Source organism: Tamandua tetradactyla (genome assembly GCF_023851605.1).
Source record: "Tamandua tetradactyla isolate mTamTet1 chromosome 22 unlocalized genomic scaffold, mTamTet1.pri SUPER_22_unloc_2, whole genome shotgun sequence".
Taxonomy (NCBI): domain Eukaryota; kingdom Metazoa; phylum Chordata; class Mammalia; order Pilosa; family Myrmecophagidae; genus Tamandua; species Tamandua tetradactyla.
The window spans coordinates 2,068,431-2,090,583 of record NW_027518252.1 but is presented as its reverse complement, the minus strand read 5'-3'; the positions used below and the strand labels follow the sequence as shown (position 1 = coordinate 2,090,583).

The following is a 22,153-nucleotide window of genomic DNA, read 5'->3' as shown; positions in this document are numbered from 1 at the left end:
GGGAGACTCATCCTTGCCCTTCAGGGTAAACTCACCCTCTCCACACATACAGGTGGGTCCACTCTCCTGGCCGAGGTTTCTTGGCTTCAGACCCGAACTTCCACGGTTCTCACTCTGCAAACTCCAATCTCTCCCTTTTGTGTCCTCCTTTGTCAAGATTGGCGGTGGTTTCATTTACACCAACAGTCTCTTCAAGCCCTCCAGGACTTCTCCATCAATCTCTTCACAGTTCCTCCAAAGTCTTCCCCTTAGCCATCCAAAACACCGTTCAAACATATCTGGCATTTGCAAACCGCAGCAGCACCCCACTCTCCGGTACCAAATCTGTTCTAGTTTGCTAGCTGCCGGAATACAACACACCAGAGATGGATTGGCTTTTAATAAAAGGGGATTTATTTTGTTGGTTCTTCAGAGGAAAAGCAGCTAACTTTCCACTGAGGTTCTTTCTTACGTGGAAGGCACAGGATGGTCTCTGCTGGCCTTCTCTCCAGGACCCTGGGTTCCAACAACTTTCCCCGGGGTGATTTCTTTCTCCATCTCCAAGGGCCTGGGCTGAGCTGCAAGTACTGAGATGAGGAATGCCAAGCTGCTAGGCTGTGCTATGTTTCAATCTCTCATTTAAGCACCAGCCAATTAAGTCAAACGTCACTCATTGCAGCAGACACGCCTCCTAGCCAACTGCAGATGTAATTGGCAACAGATGAGGTTCACATACCGTTGGCTTATGTCCGCAGCAACAAGATTAGGTATGCTCACCTGGCCAAGTTGACAACTGAATCTAACTAACATATATATATATATATATATATATATATATATATATATATATATTAAGAACAAGCATATTCTCTTATAGGACCACAGTACAATGATCAAAATCAGGAAATTTGACATCGATGCATTACTCATGCTACTTTTTAAGTCAGAAAATAAATTTTAAAATAATTTTGAAACAAAAATAATTAGGGATAGGCTATACTTTGAGACTATCTATGGAGGCACTTTAAATATTATAGTAGGCATTAATTTGTGTTTATATATTTTTAAAGTTTGTTAGAGCTTGGAGGAAACAATGCCATTATTGGTAAGGCTGCCTGTGTTTTTTTGCTTTGCCTTGTTTTCTGTTAAATATATCTTCATGGTCATCACAAATATTTAGAAGTTGTTTAGGAGCTTGTCCCTTTAATGTTTGTAAGACATTCTATGCTGTGTGTGCCTGAAACATAAGCCCCATGTTTAGGAATTTCCCTGAAGATCAGGCCAAAGCTTTGTTTGAAAGCAAGATTAACTAGAAAAGTAAGTTGTTTTTATATGCGGAAAATGTTACTTACTGGAAGCCTAGAACCTGTGTATGAGGCTTTCACTGTAGTGTGATCTCTTTTCTTTGTTATTCCCTTCTCTTGTTTTCTATAATCTGGCCTTATGTTTCTGTAGAATAAATAACTCATGCAACTTGCTGATCCTTTGGATTTCAAAATACTAGTTTTTCTGTAGTGGCATATCTAGTGCTTTTATATTTGGAAGGAAAACCTCCTTATTAAAGTACTTTTAGCCCCTTATCTGTAGACTTAGAGATGACTTGATTCTCTCTTTCATTGTTTGAATTTGGCACATGCACACAAATAGTTGAACAACTTAACTTTTGGATAATGTAATGAATATAAGTAGGTTGAGACTTAATAGAAGCTTGAGTTTTCTGAGGAAAAGCCAGACTTGCTACCAATCCCTGCTTTGCCATCATCATCATTATGTTTAAATATTCATTATATATGTGATGGATGCTCAGGGTTTAAAATGCATGTATTGAAGGGATTGTTTCCGATGAACTCCTCATCTGGTTAGAGAGAGTTCATTAAACAATGTAGGTGATGGTACTTTACCTCTGTAGTCTTCCTCTCTATTTTAGTTTGTAAAAGCTGCCAGAATGTAATATACCAGAAATGGACCCACTTTTAAAAAGAGAATTTATTAAGTTTATTTATTACAGTTCTGAGGAAGTAAAAATGTCCAATTAAGGCAAGACTATAAAAATATCCAACCTTAGGCAACCAGGAAAAGATACTTTGGTTCAAGAGGGCCAATAAAGTTCCAGGTTTCTCTCAGCTGGAAAGGCACATGGTGAAATCTCCTTGCTTTCTCTTCAGCAGCTTCCCCCATGCTCTGTCCATTCCATTGGCTTTGCTGGTTCTGAAGCTTTTTCCAAAATAGTTCCCACTTAAAGGGCTCCAGTGAGCACCCCCACCTTGAATGGGTGGAGACACATCTCCATGGAAACCACCTAATCAAAAATTACCATCCACAATTGGGTGGGTCACACCTCCATGGAAACAATCAAAAAGCTCACACCCAGCAGTATTGAATGAAGATCAGTGGACATGGCTTTTCTGGGGTCCACCACAGATTCAAACCAGTACACTCCCCTAAGCCTATGAACCCCAGTCTAATTGTGAGAAAAACAGACAAATTCTGACAGCTGGACCTCCTTCAATATACATGACCAGCACTCCTCAAACCACACAGGTCATCCAAACTAAGGAGAGACCGAGAAACTGTCACAGCCCCAAGAAGCCTAAAGAGATGTGACAACTAATTGGAATGTATCCTGGATGGGGTCCTGGGCCAGAAAAAGGATGTTAAGGAAAAACTAAAGCAATCCAAATAAAGTAAGGGCTTTAGTTAATTAAATAATGCACACAGGGGAAGGCCAAAGTGGTTCAGCAGGCAGAGTTCTCACTTGATATGCCAGAGACCCAGGTTCAATTCCTGGTGCCTGCCCATGCAAAAAAAAAAATACACACAGGTAACATTTAATTAGCACCTGGAAGTGCCTGTATTGTGCTAATCTTTTTTTAATATGCTTTATTTCATTGAATTCTCCCAGTCTCCTGAGGTAGATACCATGAAAGGTAAGACTACACAGCTTAAAGAGATTGAGTGGCTGAGGTGAGAGGAGGCTGGTGCCACAGCAGCCAGACACCAGAGCCAGAGGTCTCTCCTCACATCCTTACTACAGTCCATTAGTACCCAGGCATTATTACCCCATTATACAAACTGAGGCTTAAAAAGTTAAAATAGGGCAGACCATTGTGGCTCAGTGGCAGAGTTCTTGCCTGCTGTGCTGGAGACCTGGATTCAATTCCTGGTGCCTGCCCATGTGTAAAAAAATAAAAAGTTCCAATAACACAACTGAATGAAGAATGGTGGAGCTGGGTAAGAACCCTGGTCTGATTGATTGCATGGACCACATCCTTAACCATCATGCTAGTATGAGGGAGCTGTTGTAATTGGAAATGGGGAAAAATTGAAGACACAGGAGAAAATTGCAGCTGTAAATTTCTGGGAGGCATAAAAGTGGAAAGGGTTAATCTTGGAAAGACTATGCTGATTTTTTTCTTCTGAGGACAAAAGAGGAGGAAATAGACAAAAATCAGAGATATTTGGAAGTGATCTTACGTTAATGTCTTCAGAGGGGCCAAGGAAGCATGAAGGGCCTTTTGTGTGATCACTTGGAGGTTTTCTATGAAGTACAATGCTGTCCTCTGGTGCAGGAGTAGAGAGCTTGATGTGTTGGAAGATCTAGGAAAGCTTCTGCAGGGTGGCGACAAGAGCCATTCGAGGGAATCCACCAAAGCAACTGAGGGCATAGAAATTGCTAGAGAGCATGGGTTGATGGGGGAGGTAGTCAGAAGGGTTGTGTTGCTCTCTCTAATTTATCAGCAGACTCAGAGAAGCTGGCTTCATAACAGGCCAGGAGATCGAGAGTGGTGCTAATAAAGCTGACAGAGAGTCTGAAGATCCTTGGAGAAGAAACTGATGAGGATACAGTGGAGGCCCAGCCAGTGCCAGAAATGGGGAGAGATGGAAGATGAAGAGGTCATAGGAGTGAGAGCCTCCATTTGCATCTGTACTTGGGAAAAGAGCATAGAGCTCATGGCTTTATTCTCATAAAAAGTATGCTTTTTCCTCTAATGAATATATGTATCTCTGCAATATTAACAAGGGTTTTTACAGGGATAGTTTTTATGTTTGCTTATCACACTCTGTAAAGGCATCATTTTATACTGGCTAGCAAGTGCCTTGTCTCCTTACTTTACCATGCTGACTGGTGTGTGTTTGTGCTTCTCAAAGCTTTTGTGGAAGCAGACCTTGGCTTGGTTGTTCCATCAGCTCTCTTTGCAGCTGTGGGGACAGCTGGCCAGAGATGTAGGCGGCTGGTAAGTGTGCTGTGTAGGCACATGCAACTGTCCTGCTCTTAAAACATCATTTTTTAACAAGTTCTATTACTATAGAGGTGTCATAGAAGTACTGCTAGAAAAATGTATTTTCTAGATGTGATTGGGAGATACATAACTCTACTATTCTCATGGCAGATGTTGTAATCAACCAGGACCCTCCCTTCCCCTACCTCTCAGTCTTAATCCTAGGACAATATAGGCAAAATCCAAAGCCACACAGGAATAAAACAAGCTAAACATATTAAAAGATATAAAACTATTAGCTAAAATGACAACATAGGCTTCCATATAAAAATATTTTCAAGATTAAAACATTATAAAGGTTTTAATTTGTCTATAAGTATATAGTATGCATACATAGATATGACAGATTTTTTTCTGTATGTGCAGTGATGTTTATTGAAACATTGTCTGTAATTACAAAACAGTGAAGCAATTAATGCTTGACAAGCAAAGGATGGCTTACATAAATACCTGTGGCATACCACAGAGCATTTAAGAATGATGATGTAGAATTACATTAACTGATGTGGATTTTTTGTGTGCTAAAAAATATGACTACAAACAATATGTCAAATAGCATCCCCATTTTTGTACAAATAAAAAAGGATTTACATATACATGCAAAGAAAAAGATTAATTTTTAAGTGTCTGTAAGGAGATGTGGTTTAGCTTCATCGTGCAAGGGTTTGTACAGTTTCTTCTCCACCATTAGATTTAGCTGGAATTCAGTTTTATGGAATTCAACCTTGATTTTCATGGCCCCTTTATGGAACTGAAAATTTGTATGTACTATAATCAGGGTTTAACTAGGTTCAATATTTGACTGTATTTGCCAGATTTTATTATTGAAGTTGATTTTTCTTCCTCTAACTAATAAAGAAAAAAGGTTAAAGTTGAATTGCTCTCCAACATCATGAGAAAATTCCTTATGAATAAAGTTAACAATCTAAATTAACTGGAATAAGGGAAAGCATAAATAATTCAGACTTTACCTTTCCCATATTTATCATAGTTGCAATTCTCAAAAAATCTGTGATCAGATGTTTATAAAATGCTTACAACTGATTGTTAGTCCAACTTAAACATTTATGCCATCGACACTAAAAAGAAAACAGGAATGCTCTGAAAGATTGCATGCCATTAATCATATGGTAAAATATGAAAGCAAACCATTTCTGTATTCAGCCAATATTTATTTATTTTTCCTTTGTGTCTTCCATGAATATGCAAGGACCTGCTTTATGTTTGTTGTTAAACATTAAGTGATAAAACTGTGTGGCTCACACAGTTATATTCTGAGATAAGTATCTTGCAGTTCTCTGCTAATTAAGAAGCCACATTTCTAGAACAGAAACAGGAATAATTGATTTGTGAAGCTTAGCCAAATATCCCTCAGAACAGTGATCAAAATGTGGCTTATGATTTTATTCTAACTTCTAGTCACAGGAAATTATTACCTTCATGACAGTTAATATTAAATTAAAAATTACATAATTTAAAAAAACACACTGCTTGTGTTTTCAGAAATCACATGTTCAGAACCATTAATAATAATTGTACACTTCCAAAAATCTTATTAATTTTACTATTCCCCTGAATGTTTTGTTTTTTTCTTTTTTTCCCACTTAGTTTTTACACAAAAGCATCCATGATGAAGTTGTAAATAGACTAAAAAAGGCCTATGCACAGATATGTGTCAGGAACCAATGGGACTGTGAGTATCTGGCTCTGTTTTAAAAAATTTTCCCTGTTGACAGCTGGTGGTACTAGAGTTTCTGATCTCCTAAGATGTCACCCCCCACCCCCCGAGAAACTCAAGGGCATCTGTACAGCATGTTGGGCCTTTGGGGTGTCCTACCTTCTGCTCCTAGGATAAGAGCCTCAGTGCTTGGTGTGGGCTGGTGGGTGGGCCTGGAAGAGCTCGTCCACTGACTGATGTTTAGATAGGTGAGATTTGATTAGTTATTCCTTCTTTTCCAAGCCATTTCCATCCTCTCTCAGGGAGGGCTACCAGAGACCCCTAACTCATTTTTCTGCTTCCACTTTAGCCTACTACAGTAACCAGAGTGACTTCTTAAATATAGTTAGGTGATTCACTCTCATGCTTAAAACTGTCCGGTGACATCTCATTGCCCTTAGCCAGATGCTGCAGCATGTAAGTGCAGTGCCACTAGCCTGAGCTTTGTGAACCCCTGAAATGGTGCCATCATCTGTTTCTGGCAGAGGGCCCAAGACCTACAAATGATTAAGAACCACTGTTTTAAAGCTAGAAAACTTCACGTGAAATATTCTGACTTTTCTTTTGCTAAGTGGGCACAGTAAGTGTTAAACATTATTTTTCCTAGAGGAGATGCAAAATGCTTATTTTCTCTGGACCCTGTTCCTGTGTTCTCTTAATAAACTTTGGATTCTTAATGCTTAAATTTAGTGATAAATTTAGTAATAGCTGGGAAAAAAACCTTCCAGTCATGTATTAAGCTTCACTTTTCAAAGGTGTTAGAAAATATACCAAGAACAGATGACTTTTTTTTTGTTTTTTTTATATAAAGAGAGAGAGAAAAGCAAAATAAGCACACATTAATACCCGTGAAAGTTTAAATGATTAGCATGTGGTCTAAATAATTAGACCAAATGGTGCAATTACTGTTCATTGCCCCTGACAAGCCTTGCCCTGCAAGTTGAGTGTCTGTCTGCTGTTTTATTCCATTTTCCAGCCCGTACGTGCTTTCATTTATGCTTTCAAAATTTTTCAGTTTTTAAAAAAAAACCTTATAAAGGAAAGAGCAGTTCCCATGCTTTCTTCCTCCTCCTTCTTTTCCGAGGCAATTCCTTTCAGACTTTTCTTACTGAAAGAAGGAAAACTTACCTTTGAATTTACCTCAGTTTTTCTAAATAGTGTGTTTTAACTGCTGTCTCTTGATTTGACAACTTTAGACATTCTCTGTTGACCTTCTGATATGATAGATTAGCCTTCTTGAACCCTCCTTTTCCCTTTATCTTCCCAATATGGTATGATATCCTCTCCTGAAGTGAGGTCCAAAGGAAACCAGCCCCTAGCTCCTGAAAGTCCTCTCCCAATGGAGTCACACAGGATGTGCTGAATTCATCTAAGAAAGGATTGTGATAACAAGTGTGAAATGCTGTCTAGGAAAGTTCACCAGCTACTCAGTGCTTTTATTGGGGGCTGGTCATACGGCACCCCTCTGCCTAGCACATACCAGAATTCCAGATTCCCAAAGGGAAAGCAGGTGTTCAGAATGAATCCCATTGCCTGTACAAGTGTTGTTGAGGCCGAGTCACCCTCTTATCATTTAAGGAGAGTTTTGTATCAGATAGGGAACTGTTTACCAGTCAAGTCCCAGCTGCCAGCCAAGGACCAGCCTTACAAGCAGGCCTTCCTCAGACCCTCTGTTTTCATTACATTACAGTTTGTAATGAATTTTCCCTCAGGATTTTCAAGACATTAATCATTTATCTTCTGGTTTTCAGTATTGCTACTGGAATGGACTCAGTCTATTTTGATTTATGACCCTTTCTTATCTCAAATATTTTTTGGCTACTATTTATAGCTGACACTTTGAAATTTCACAAGTGTATGTCTCAGTGGAGATTAAAAAAAATTTTTGTGGTTTGATAATCAGTTGGCCAGTCCTTTGAATTTTCCTCTTTTTTTATAACAGCTTCGCTTGATATGTCACATACAACAGAGTTCACCCTTTTAAAGTGTACAATTCAGTGTTTTTTTAGAATATTCAGATTTGTTTATCCATCACCACTATCAAATGGTCCTTTCAATCTTGGGACTCATTGTTTTCTTTTTGTAATATTTCTTAGACTTTTTTCCCTACTATTCTATTTTCATTTCTAGTAATCTTATTAGTTGACTGTCATCTCTCAAATGATTGATTGCCTATTTTCCATCTCTTTGTAAACTTTTTGTTATTTTACATGGTAGATTTCCTCACATTTTTCTTCTAACGCTTATGTTGAGTGCTTTTTTTTATCCTCTGCCATCATTAGAACCAATACCAATACAAGCCTATTTCTTGTGCTTTAATGGCACACTTTCTGTTTGGTTTAACATTGTTTATTGTGAAATGTATATACAAAAAAGCAATAAATTTCAGAGTATATTGTAACATATTTCTAAGTGTGGTATGGGTTACAATTCCACAATTTCAGGTATTTCCTCCTAGCTGCTCTAAGATACTAGAGACTAAAAGAAATATCAACATGATGATTCAGTAGTCATACTCGTTTGTTAAATCCTGCCTTCTCTATTGGAATTTCTTCCTTGATCATTCTCCCAATGTTTAAGGATATTTGAACAATGACCGTCCTAACTTCTTCATGTTGAAAAGGGGTGTCGTCATTATGGGGTGTGGGGATAGGACTGGTTGATGCTCTAGGAGTAGCTGGTAATTCTGAAATTCAGGGCTTCTCTGTTGATTTTAAGTTTCTGAATAATAAACTTAGTGAATGAAGCTTTTATAGAGTCTCAGAAACAGCCTTGGGCATTCTTTAGGGTTTTCAGGAATAATGCTGTTTGGGGCTTGGCATAATTAGCAATATCTTGCTGAAGCTTGCATAAAGTACCCTCCAGAATAGCCTCTTGAATCTATCTGAAAACTTTTATCCACCGATACATTATTCTGTCACCTTTCTTTCCCCCCTTTGGTCTTGTAGGCATTGTCGATTCCGCAGTGCCAAGGCCAGGCTCATCCCTGGGAGTCATGTCCCATATTGGCAGGGAGACTTTCACCCCTGGATGACACACCCCATGTAGTGGGAGGGGGATGATTTTACTTACAAAGTTGGGCTTAAAGAGGGAGAGGCCACATATGAGCAACAAAAGAGGTTTTCCAGAAGCAACTTTTAGGCATAAGTATAGGTAGGGTTAGCTTCTTTGCTATAGAAATAAGTTCCATAAGAGCAAGCCCCAAAATCAAGGTCTTGGGATGGTACACTTTTAAATAGTATCTTTTTGTTTTATGGAATCAATATCTTCTTTTAAACTTCTAAGAACATTAAAATAACTTTTAAAATATTTTAGCATAAAAGCAGTGTATGTTTAGAAATTAGAATATATACATAAGCATTAAGTTAGAAAGTAAAGTTATATTTCATCATCCAGAGGTTTCTATTCTTTTTTATTTTTTAATTTGTTAAAAAATATAACAACAAACAACACAAACATTCTGAACTTATGATCATTCTTTTCTACATATATAATCAATAATTCACAATATCATCACATAGTTGCATATTCATCATCATGATCATTTCTTAGAACATTTACATCAATTCAGAAAAAAAATAAAAAGACAATAGAAAAAAAATCATACATACCATAATCCTTACCCCACCCTTTCATTGATCACTAACGTTTCAGTCTAAATTTATTTTAACATTTGTTCCCCCTATTATTTATTTTTATTCCATATGTTTTACTCATCTGCTGATAAGGTAGATAAAAGGAGCATCAGACACAAGGTTTTCACAATCACACAGTCACATCGTGAAAGCTATATCATTATACAATCATCTTCAAGAAACATGGCTACTGGAACACAGCTCTACATTCATTTTCAGGCACTTCCCTCCAGCCTCTCCATTACAACTTGACTAACAAGGTGATATCTTTTAATGCATAAGAATAAACTCCAGGATAACCTCTCAACTCTGTCTGGAATCTCTCAGCCATTGACACTTTATTTTGTCTCATTTCACTCTTCCCCCTTTTGGTAGAGAAGGTTTTCTCAATCCCTTGATGCTGAGTCTCAGCTCATTCTAGGGGTTTTCTCAATCCCTTGGTGCTGAGTCCCAGCTCATTCTAGGATTTCTGTCCCATGTTGCCAGGATGGTTCACACCCCTGAGAGTCATGTCCCGCGTAGAGAGGGAGAAGGCCATGAGTTTGCTTGCTGTGTTGAGAGAGACCACATCTGAGCAACAAAAGAGGTTTTCTTGGGGGTGACTCTTAGGCCTAATTTTAAGTAGACTTAGCCTATCCTTTGTGGGGTTAAGTTTCATATGAACAAACCCCAAGATTGGGGGCTCAGCCTGTTGCTTTGGTTGTCCCCACTGCTTGTGAGAATATCAGGAATTCTCCAGTTGGGGAAGTTGAATTTTCCCCCTTTCTCACTATTCTCCCAAGGGGACTTTGCAAATACTTTTTTCTTCACTGTTCAAATCCTTCTTCAGTTAGAGTTTTAAACTTTTTTTTGTAGTAACAGACACAACTTGGAAGTTCTCATTTTAATCACCTTCAAATGTACAATTCAGAAACAATTACATTCATAATATTGTGGTACCATCACCAAATCCATCACCCTAACTTTTTCATCATGTCAAAGAGAAACTCTGTACCCGTTACATGATAACTGCTTATCTTTACCCCAGCCACTGTAACCTATAATCTACTATCTGTCTGTGTGAAATTTGCTTCTTCTAGGTATTTCATTTAATCAAGATCACACAATATTTGTCTGTTTCTCTTTTTTGTTTGGCTTTTTTCACTTGCCATGATGTCTTCAGGGACCATCCATATTGTAAGATGCACCAGAACTTAATTCTTTTTCACAGCTGAGTGACCCTTGTGGATAAATCCACATTTTGTGTGTCCATTCATCTGTTGATGGACATGTAGAGTGCTTCCACCTTTCAGCCATTGTGTACATGCTGCTGTGAACATTGGTGTGCAGATTTCTGTTCAAGCCCTGCTTTCATTCTTTGGGACATATATCAAAAAGTGAGACTGCTGACTCATGGTAATTCTATTTTTAATTTTCTAAGAAACTGTAAACTGACTTCTGCAGTACCTGCACCATTTATAATGCCACCAGCAATGTGTAAGGCTCCTGTTTCTCCAGATCCTCACCCACCCTTAACTATTTTGTTTTTGTTTTTATTTTAATAGTAACCATCATAGTGAGTTTCAAGTATTATATCATTGTGTTTTTGATTTGCATTTTCCCAATGACAAGTGATATTGAGTTGATTTTTGAGATAAGGGGAAAAAATCTTCACTCCATCATCTTAAACCTGGAATTCCGTTTACTTTTCAGATGCCACATTGGCTGCTTTGATGACATAGATTTCTCTTTCAAGTGTTTTGGTCAATGTTACAGTTGGCCATGCTGGGAACCTTAAAGCTGCTTCTGTGGTCTCAGTCTGTCCTAGCTAACTGTCCATTCAACAAATAGGTCTTAAGTCCCCATGTAATACCTGGCATTGTACCAGGGTGGCTGCCAAGCTGAATAACATGCTTCTCTGTATTTGGAGAAGGCAGACATGCACATAAAGAATGATAATAAAATGGAACGAATACACCCAGAGCCTAGCTCATTTTTCCCCTAAGGGTATAGGGATCACCTTTGCTACTTGGAGACTGCTGGTCACAGTCAATCTGGGGGAAACCTGGTGTGCCTAGATACCCTTTTTGGGTGATGTGGGGCAGTGACTTTTAAACAAAGGCAACTGTTGTTCTCTGATTTTCCTATAAGTTTCTCTTTCCACCTCACACATACTCACACATTCTCACTTTCCCATCCCCCAGCTCAGAGCTCCCAGTTTGAATAATTCATCCTCCCTCATAATTTGCATTCACTGATTATCTATTGAAGTTAATGAACAGTTGATTACAAGATCACAATGAAGGGAAAATCTTTGAATTCTGCTGAGATATCTGGGATTTTCTAAAGTGCAGCTTCAGGGATTGAATTTGAGTTAATTCTAAGGGGAGGGGATACTGAAAAAAATTTGTATAAACTAGCCCAGTGCCCAGCATATAATAAGTACTAAATTACTGCTGGTGCTAGAGGGGTGTGTGTGTGACTTGCACTAAGCTAGGAGTGGCTTCTTCCCCCAGGAAGCTTTTATAGCATTTTATCCATACCCCCTACAATTCTCCTATAACCAAAGGTGAGACAGAGCTGTTTGTACATGTCTCCTTTCCTTGACTGGCTTGTCTCTTCTTGATTCCCCACAGTCATGCTTATGCACAGTGCTGCTTTCTGAGAAAGCACCCAGGAATCAGTGAGTGATTAGGGTAAGGCAGGGTTTCACAGAGAAGGTCCTGGGATCTAAATGTACATTGGGAAAATGAATATAGTTACTGGTCAGGGTAAGTCTGGGTTTTTGTTTGGTTGGTTGGTTTTTGAATTTCACCTATTTATTTTTACTTTTTAATGTGGTTATTAGAAATTTAAAATATATATTTTTTATTGGCAAATCTTCACACACATGCAGTCTGTACATGGTGTACACTCAGTGGCTCACAATATCATCACATGGTTGTGTATTCATCACCATGACTATTTTTAGAACATTTGCATCACTCCTGCAAAAGAAATATAAAGAAACAAAGAAAAAATACTCATACATCCCATACCCCTTACCCTTCCCACTCATTTACCACTAATATTTCCATCTACCCAATTTTTTTATCCCTTATTCCCATTTTTTTAAACTTCATTTTTTAAAGCAGTTAAAAACTTACAGACAAATTATACAAAATTCCTATATACTCCCCACACCCCACAGTTTTCTCTATTATTAGCATTTTTCATAGTGTGGAGGAACAAATTATTACAATTATTTTATTAACTGAAGTCCATAGTTCACTCTTTTCTGGACTCCTTTTAATATCTTCATTTTGATGATTACAGAGTAGGAGACAATACAGAAAGAAACTGCTCAAAAGATGTGAAATAATTTTGTATTTCTTTAGGAGGCAAAAAGCATACTGGTGGTGGCAGGGAGTCTGGCAGCGACGCCTGGAAACAGTACATGAGAAGATCTACTTGGTAAGAAGAAAACCTCAGAAGTTCTCTGTTCATCCCCAGCATGCTGGGCAGGGCCTGGCAGAGAAAAAAAAAGGCCTTGGGAAGATGGGTTTGGGCTGAAAACCATTGGGAATATGCTTTTATACTCTGCTACTTCTTGTTCCTTTTTCATGTCCTTTCACTTGATTTTTTTAAACTTTTTATTGCATAGTATAACCTATATAAAAGCAAAGAAAAAAACAATAGTTTTCAAAGCACTGTTCAACAAGTAGTTATAGGACAGATCCCATCACTTGGTTTTATTTTTATGTCATTCCACAGCTGTCTTTTCTCAGAGGCTCCATTTTGTACTGTTATTTTCCTATCCTTCTCATCTAACTTCAGCTAGTGCCCATTGTCTTGGACTAGGAAAGTCTCTAGTTGGTATTTATATTCAGGAGATGGCATAGGAGCAAGACACCTGAAGGTCAGCCTGTCAGGAGAAAGCAAAAGAAGCCGACCCTTTGATTTTCTCTTTGGGTGCAGTTAGCACCCTTGCAAACTTTATTAGCAGTAGGAGATGGAGGGAGGAGGAAATGATGCATACCAGCTCTAGAACAGTGAACATTTCCCTTAAAAGTGGATTAGCTCATTCAGCTGCAATGAAGAGCTGGCTAGGGAGCCTGCTTCAAGGAGATTCAAACTAGGAATTGTTCCTTTTACTTTTTGTTTCTGCTTGTCCTGCCCCTTAGGAAGAAATAGCTTTTATCCAAGTATACTAAAACAGAGTATAAGGAGCCAGGTCCAGGAAGTATTATGCTGCAACAGGGACACTGGTTGAGGAGACACGGGGTACACATCCTATGTACTCCTTCTCACCAGCCCCATGACCTCGGGTGGGTTTCTCAGCCCTGGTTCCTTATGGCCTCAGCTGCTTTATCTCTGTCAGGAATTACTGATGTGTCTTTGAGCTGCTGTGGCTTGTTAAGTCTCAAGCCCATGCACTTTCTTTTCCTGCTTCCTGCTCTTTGAATCAGATATATGCCTTTTACTTTTCTTCTGAATTGAGATCTAGAGTAGCCAACGTATTTAGCTGTGGCCTTTCAGATTTAGATGGGGACATTTTTCCTCTCAGAAGAAAAACCAGGTGACTAGTTAATAAGAAAGCCTTTTTTTCTAACTTATTATAGTTTCTTACTTTATTTCTATCAAGGTGGAAATATCTGTATTTTTCAGATGATTCAACACAAATTATCGAGAGAAAATTACAGCCCCCATATTCTTGGGCCCAAATAAAATGGAATAACATGTATAATATGCATTTTTTTCTTTCTCCCTCTTTTTTTTTCAATCCACTAAATTTATTTATTTATAATCCATATTTTTTACTCATCTGTCTATAAGGTAGCTAAAAGGAGCATCAGACACAAGGTTTTCACAATCACACAGTCACATTGTGAAAGCTGTATCATTATACAATCATCTTCAAGAAACATGGCTACTGGAACACAGCTCTACATTTTCAGGCAGTTCCCTCCAGCCTCTCTGCTTTGCCTTTCTCCCTCTTTCTCTTGTTATAAGAGAGGATCCATTTTTTGTATTCTAATTTTCTTCTTCACCAACTTGTAACTTGGATATTCTACCTTGTTAACATATACAGATCTGCTACATTTTTAATAGCATGAAAATATTCTATATTATGTATGTATTCACATTCATTTAATTTTGTTCATTTCCTTCCCGCTAATACCAACAACTACAATAAAGACTTTCCTCTGGCCCAAGGAATTAAGTTTCAGTGAAAATATTTGAGATTCATATTATTTCAAGGCTTTTAGGCATTCCTGCAGCTATTCCTTATGAAGAAGACAAGTAAAATTAAGACTTACCCTGAATAAATCATCATTTTGAATGCAAACAGTGCCTAATTCCCTATACCCACCAGGCCCTGACTAAATCAAGACACTCATTTTTTTAAAAATAGAAATAAAATTATCATAACATAGCCATATTTTGTAAGAGAGAGATTGGATTTTTATGTCACTGGTTATTGTTATTCATGGTTTTTATAAACTTTATCATTATTTTCTAATTAGAAAAAAAGTTCAGGTGATGGTAGAGATTGTGGAAAATCCAGAACAGAATAGAAAAGAAAATAGAAGTGTTCTTGATGGTTGCAGGAACGTCTCTGAGAGATTAAAGAATTCTTGTGGTGAGTATTGATTCATATGACCTGCCTCTGGCATATATTGGAAAGGATGTGACCTGTGTTGGGGATATTCCTTGTATCCCAAAGAGCACAGCACAAAATACGCATGTAGAATAGTTTGCTTTGTCTAAAATGACTAGGAGTTTTCATCCACAGCTGTGCCACCTTTTGCTCCTGTTGGCTTGTGTCATCATGGGAGAGATGGGTGCATAGATGTAGATCTTTCTCTTGTAAAAGAACCTCCCACCTGATGAGGACCCTGAGCCAGAAGCTGCTGGTGCCAAAGTCTAATGAAAGTGCCTCTGACCTGCTTGTGCCTTCCTCTTTAGACCATTTTCTTTTGCTGTTTGGTTTCTGAAGTTGCCCTTGGGGTTGTTCCCAGAGAATAGCTTCAGTTTGTGGAAGAGAGTTTCCTTTGCCAAGTCTTGCTTCTGCCCATTGAGAAACTGCCCAGAGGAGCCTTCAGACAGATCCAGCTCTGGGCCCCCTGCCACCACCCTGATGTTTGGAGTTCTTCTTTCTCCCTGGCAGTGGACTTTCCCCCAATTACAAACCCGCTGCCAACTGGATCGGGGAGAAGCCTACAGAAAAGATGAAATTTGTAGACTACCTAATGCATCAGAATATTTGGAGAGATTTGGACAACTGGCAAAGAGATTGGGTTAAATTATGACACAGAGAAGCAAGAAAATGAAAAAAAAAACTAGGCAATCAAAAATGTAACCAGGGAAGGAAAAGTATTCATAATAGATTCTACGGCCCAGCTGCAAATAGTGTTCAGCTACGCCTACTGATGTCTCCATTGACTGTTAAGCCAAATACTGATTTTCCTATAGAGAGGATTTTAATAGAAACTCAGGAAGGCAGTGGTGAGGGCAGGTGAAAGACAGTTCTTTATTTTCTATAGTGGAAAATCAATTATGTCTAAAGTTACAAAAGCAAGAAGTACCAACCTAGCCTTAGGAACATAGAGATAAATTCCAAAAGAATCATCGTCTTTGGGGAAGGGTAAATGGGAAATGTGGAGCTGAGGGATGGCTATTTTTTCAGAACAAGATTTGTAAAACTATTGGCTTCTTTAAACCAAGAGAATGTGTAACTTTGATGAAAAGTGAAACAAAAGTATGTGGAGAATTCCTAATTCTTCTCACCCTGTCTGCTCAGCATACAGCGTGCATGGTTGTTTAATCCCTCAAATTGAACTAAGGACGTTACAAATACCTCATAAAATAAAACTATTGAAAGCCAAATTTGCCTCCATAAAGTTCAAAATTGAGTACATTATTCTATATTGAATTATAGATGTCCTTTAAAAAATACACAGTTAAAACCATGCAGTTTTAAAGTTATGCTATGGCTTTCCAATAATCCTTTTTTAGTCACAATGTTTAAGTATTCTAACCCTGTTTTTTTTTCTAATCCTGTTTTAATTAGTATAATTCTGTGGGGAAAAAATAAAACATTTTTAGGAGTCATAATCATGCTTGGAAAATTGTACAAAATTATTTTGATCTACCTGTTTTCTTATATCTTATTTCCCCAACATATTATTTTTTAAAGAAAGTTTTGAAATATATTCCTGACATTTATATTTAGAATATTTTTTTTAAAGTTTCAAAATATATTCCTGACATTTTAAGTCCAGAATTTTTTTAAAGTTTCAAAATATATTCCTGACATTTTACATTTAGGATATATTTTTTAAGTTTCAAAAGATACATATGTATTTATTTTATTTTTTCCCAGCATTTTCTTTTTAGATGAATCTTCCAGAATATAGGCTGCATTGGTGTTTTAATTTTTATATTTATAATCTATATCCAATTAGGCATTTAAGGAGACTGTCCTTCCTGAGTATTAAAGACAAGATAATGTGGCTGGTTTGGAATAATATCTCTAGTGCACTGTGTAGAGAAGGTGATTGAAAGCTCTAACCTTAGGGCCACGTACAGCTGACTCCAACTCATTCATGATTTTCCTATACTTATGCTACTAACAACAAGGATGACTCAGACTTTTTTTGTCATAATGTTTATGAAAAGCTTTTGCCTTTAAATTTTCCTGTTTTTTTTTACTACCCTAATAAAAGTGGCTTATTCATATTTTTACCCACCGAAGTTGAAATTCATATGTGTTTGTAGGTTGTTGAGAGTTTTGTATTGCTGTTTACTGGTCATGCTGTGCATCTGGGGACTGTCCGGCCCCTCTCTTCCTGGATCCTGGATCCTGGCCACTACTGCTAACAATCCCCAAGCCCCATTGTGGATACGAGAAGACAGGCAGTTCTCTCAAAGGAAATCAGAATGCTGTTATGAAAAGGGATTGAATCCTGGGGAATCCATGAGTGACAAGTTCCCACACCCTGTGCCTTTTGAAGCTTAGCACAAAAATGCCACCTGCCCTGTAAACCTTCCCTGCCTCCTTTCCTCCCATAAAGTCACAATGAATTCAATGAATTACCTTACGTTTCATTTAGATCTCAGCATGCAGTGGCATTTAGTACATGCACAAAGTTGTATAGCCAGCACCACTGCGTAGATTCAGGACACTCATCATCCCAAGAGGAAACCCGGTACCCAGTCCTCCCCAGGCTGGGGCAACCACCAATCTGTTCTCTGTCTATGGATGTTCCTATCCTGGATATTCCATATAAACGTAGTCCTGTGTATCCGCTACTAATTTCCCCCCAATTCTTGGTGATCTCTGTCCTGTGTCTATCAGTATTTTCCAGTGACTCAGGCACCAGTTTCACTTTGTTTGCCTGCCTTTCCTGGTTCCCTCTCTCCACGTGCCTTTTAGCCTATTGCTTCAATTTGACTGACTGCTTTCTAGGGCACAAGTGTCATTGATCTCTTCTGCTCCTCTATATTAGAGCCTCTTGTTTCCTGGTCCTTTATTTCCTATTTCATGCCGTTTATACTTATGCTTGAGCATGTCCTCCAGAAGCGTCCTGAGAATGGGTGTTTAGTAGGTAACTTTAAAATTTTAAATTAAAAAAAAATCCCTCCTGATTTCACATTGGGGAGCTGCCGAGCTGGTGGTGACGGCTGCGGGAAGCCACAGCGTGGAGACGTCCCGGGTCCCCGAGTCTCGCCCCCGCACTGCGCCCATCTCCCCGGCACTTCACCCAGCGCCCGCAACCAGCGCCCATCTCCCCGGCACTTCACCCAGCGCCCGCACCGCGCCCCTTTACCCAGAAGGCGCTGGGCGGCGCCACCATCTGGCCGGAGCCAGGCACTGCACACGTTCCTCCGACTTTCCCAGTCTGTGTGCTCCACCGCCTGCTCCTCCTGGGCTCCCTTTGTTCCCTGGCTAGGGATTGTGCTCCACAGGCAGCAGCAGATGCGAGCCAGACAGGGAGGTTAAGGCACTCGTCTCTCTCCCTCTCTGCCAGCTCCTCATAGTGACCTCAGTGGTTATTCTTCCCCACCATGATGGCCCCTGCCACATGGCCCCACGTCCGCAACTCTGGCGGGACTCTGCTAACTCCACTCCAAGTCTGCAAGTGGAAGTGGCATCCTATTACGGTTCCCTGGTTCTTAGCCTTCCTTCCTCCGCTCCTTAGCTCCAGGGTTCTAACTAAATGTAGCAGGAAATAATCAACTGTCTTGGTCGGGCACCACTATTGGAATGAGTGAGTGTCACGTTTTCAGGTGTTTTGTTTCTCTACTCAAAATTCAAATTCCAGGGGAAAAAATTGGCCAAGTAAGGGTCATTTACCAGCTACATCATTTAACTACTCCTTGGGTAGGAGAGTTTGTTGGTTAATAGTCCTAATACTGAAATCTGGGGGGATAATTCCCCTAAGGGAAATTGTGGGATTGGAGTGATACCATCAAAGGTTTGAAAAGTGCAGGCTGCTTAGCTGAAACGATGCACTTCCGTTGTATAGGGATGGCCATAATTCCTGTCCCACACAGCTGTAAAGATGAAAGAGAAAATTATGATCTCACCAAAGTACCTGGCCCATGGAAAGGACTCCATAATTGGCTCTTGTTATTAGGGTTTCTCCACATTAGTTTTGCAGTTTAAAATGTTTTGTTTTCCTAAATAAAATTTAGAACCATATTCATGTTTTTGAAAAGGAGAGTTCTTTAGGGTTTTTATTGGAATCACGTAAAATCTATAAATAAATTAGGAAAGGACTAATTTATAATACTCAGACTTTTTTTATAGATTTAAAGTTTATTTTCTCTGACACTAATATAGTCTCGTTTTTCTTTTCCCCTTTTGGTCAAGAAGGTTTCATCAATCCCTTGATGCTGGGTCCTAGCTCCTCCTGGGATTTCTGTCCCAGTGCCAGGGAAGTGTACCACCATGGGAGTCATGGCCCGCATACAGCGGTAGGGCAATGAGTTCACTTGCCATGCTGGCTCACGGAAAAGTGCCACATCTGAGCCACAAAAGTGACACCCTGCCCTTCCAAATCAATGTGGCTATTGGTTTTTGTATTTCTGCAAAGTAAGTTTTTTGGATTTTAATTGGTATTGCATTCAGGCTATAAATTAATTTGGGCAGAATTGACATCTTAACTATATTTAGTCTTCCAATTCATGAATGTGGTATGCCCTCCCACTCATTTAGGTTTTTTATTATTTCCTTTAGCAATTTCTTGTAGTTTTCTGTATATGGGTCTTTATATCCTTAGTTAAATTTATTTCAAAATATTTTATTGCTTTAGTTGCAATTGCTAATGGAATTTTTTTCTTGATTTATTCCTCAGATTGCTCACTACTAGTGTATAGCAACACTACTGACTTTTTTATTAATTAAAAAAATTAACTAACACAGCATTTAGAAATCATTCCATTCTACATATGCAATCAGTAATTCTTACTATCATCACATAGATGTATGATCATCATTTCTTAGTACATTTGCATCAATTTAGAAAAAGAAATAGCAAGACAACAGAAAAAGAAATAAAGTGATAATATAGAGAAAAAAATAAAAATAAAAAATACAAGACATGTATTAAAAAAACAAAAAACTATAGCTCAGATACAGCTTCATTCAGTGTTTTAACATAATTACATTACAATTAGGTAGTATTGTGCTATCCATTTTTGAGTTTTTATATCCAGTCCTGTTGCACAGTCCATATCCCTTCAGCCTCAATTACCCATTATCTTACCCTATTTCTAACTCCTGATGGTCTCTGTTACCAATGACATATTCCAAGTTTATTCTCTAATGTCAGTTCACATCAGTGGGACCATACAGTATTTGTCCTTTAGTTTTTGGCTAGTCTCACTCAGCTTAATGTCCTCTAGGTCCATCCATATTATTACATGCTTCATAAGTTTATTCTGTCTTAGAGCTGCATAATATTCCATTGTATGTATATACCACAGTTTGTTTAGCCACTCGTCTGTTGATGGACATTTTGGCTGTTTCCATCTCTTTGCAATTGTAAATAATGCTGCTATAAACATTGGTGTGCAAATGTCCGTTTGTGTCTTTGCCCTTAAGTCCTCTGAGTAGATACCTAGCAATGGTATTGCTGGGTCATATAGCAATTCTATATTCAGCTTTTTGAGGAATCGCCAAACTGCCTTCCACAGTTGTTGCACCATTTGACATTCCCACCAACAGTGGATAAGTGTGCCTCTTTCTCCACATCATCTCCAGCACTTGTCATTTTTTGTTTTGTTCATAATGGCCATTCTGGTGGGTGTGAGATGATATCTCATTGTGGTTTTGATTTGCATTTCTCTAATGGCCAGGGACATTGAGCATCTCTTCATGTGCCTTTTGGCCATTTGTATTTCCTCTTCTGATAGGTGTCTGTTCAAGTCTTTTTCCCATTTTGTAATTGGGTTGACTGTCTTTTTGTTGTTGAGTTGAACAATCTCTTTATAAATTCTGGATACTAGACCTTTATCTGATATGTCATTTCCAAATATTGTCTCCCATTGTGTAGGCTGTCTTTCTACTTTCTTGATGAAGTTCTTTGATGCACAAAAGTGTTTAATTTTGAGGAGCTCCCAATTTTTTCTTTCTTTCTTCAGTGCTCTTGATTTAGTTTTAAGGTCCATAAAACCACCTCCAATTGAAAGATTCATAAGAAATCTCCCTATATTTTCCTCTAAATGTTTTATGGTCATAGACCATATGGATTAGATCTTTAATCCATTTTGAGTTAAATTTTGTATAGGGTGTGAGATACGGGTCCTCTTTCATTCTTTTGCATATGGATATCCAGTTCTCTAGGCACCATTTACTGAAGAGACTGTTCTGTCCCAGGTGAGTTGGCTTGACTGCCTTATCAAAGATCAAATGTCCATAGATGAGAGGGTCTATATCTGAGCACTCTATTCGATTCCATTGGTCGATAGATCTATCTTTATGCCAATGCCATGCTGTTTTGACCACTGTGGCTTCATAATATGCCTTAAAGTCCAGTAGCGTGAGACCTCCAGCTTCGTTTTTTTTTCCTCAAGGTACTTTTAGAAATTCGGGGTACCCTGCCTTTCCAGATAAATTTGCTTATTGGTTTTTCTATTTCTGAAAATAAGTTGTTGGGATTTTGATTGGTATTGCATTGAATCTTTAAATCAATTTACGTAGAATTGACATTTTAACTATATTTAGTCTTCCAATCCATGAATACAGTATGCCCTTCCATCTATTTAGGTCTTCTGTGATTTCTTTTAACAGTTTTTTTGTAGTTTTCTTTGTATAGGTCTTTTGTCTCTTTAGTTAAATTTATTCCTAGGTATTTTATTCTTTTAGTTGCAATTGTAAATGGAATTTGTTTCTTGATTTCCCCCTCAGCTTGTTCATTACTAGTGTATAGAAACACTACAGATTTTTGAATGTTGATCTTCTAACCTGCTACTTTGCTGTACTCATTTATTAGCTGTATTAGTTTTGTTGTGGATTTTTCAGGGTTTTCGGTGTATAGTATCATATCGTCTGCAAACAGTGATAGTTTTACTTC

At 38.3% G+C, this 22,153-nt stretch overlaps 2 protein-coding genes across 2 annotated transcripts in view; one reads left to right on the top strand and one right to left on the bottom strand.

The window, feature by feature from the left end:
- LOC143672932 (alpha-aminoadipic semialdehyde dehydrogenase-like) overlaps window positions 1-13,133 on the top strand; it is a 66,431-nt gene extending 53,298 nt beyond the window's left edge. The window contains 4 exon segments of the mRNA XM_077147360.1: window positions 1,050-1,084; window positions 4,129-4,214; window positions 5,868-5,952; window positions 12,968-13,133. Coding sequence (XP_077003475.1) covers window positions 1,050-1,084; window positions 4,129-4,214; window positions 5,868-5,952; window positions 12,968-12,969 — 208 coding nt within the window. The 3' untranslated portion in view covers window positions 12,970-13,133.
- A 2,364-nt stretch (window positions 13,134-15,497) lies between these two features.
- The window catches only part of LOC143672931 (uncharacterized), a 46,370-nt gene continuing 39,714 nt past the window's right edge, over window positions 15,498-22,153 (bottom strand). The window contains 3 exon segments of the mRNA XM_077147358.1: window positions 15,498-15,791; window positions 18,228-18,518; window positions 19,044-19,130. Of these exon segments, the coding sequence (XP_077003473.1) occupies window positions 15,498-15,791; window positions 18,228-18,518; window positions 19,044-19,130 (672 nt within the window).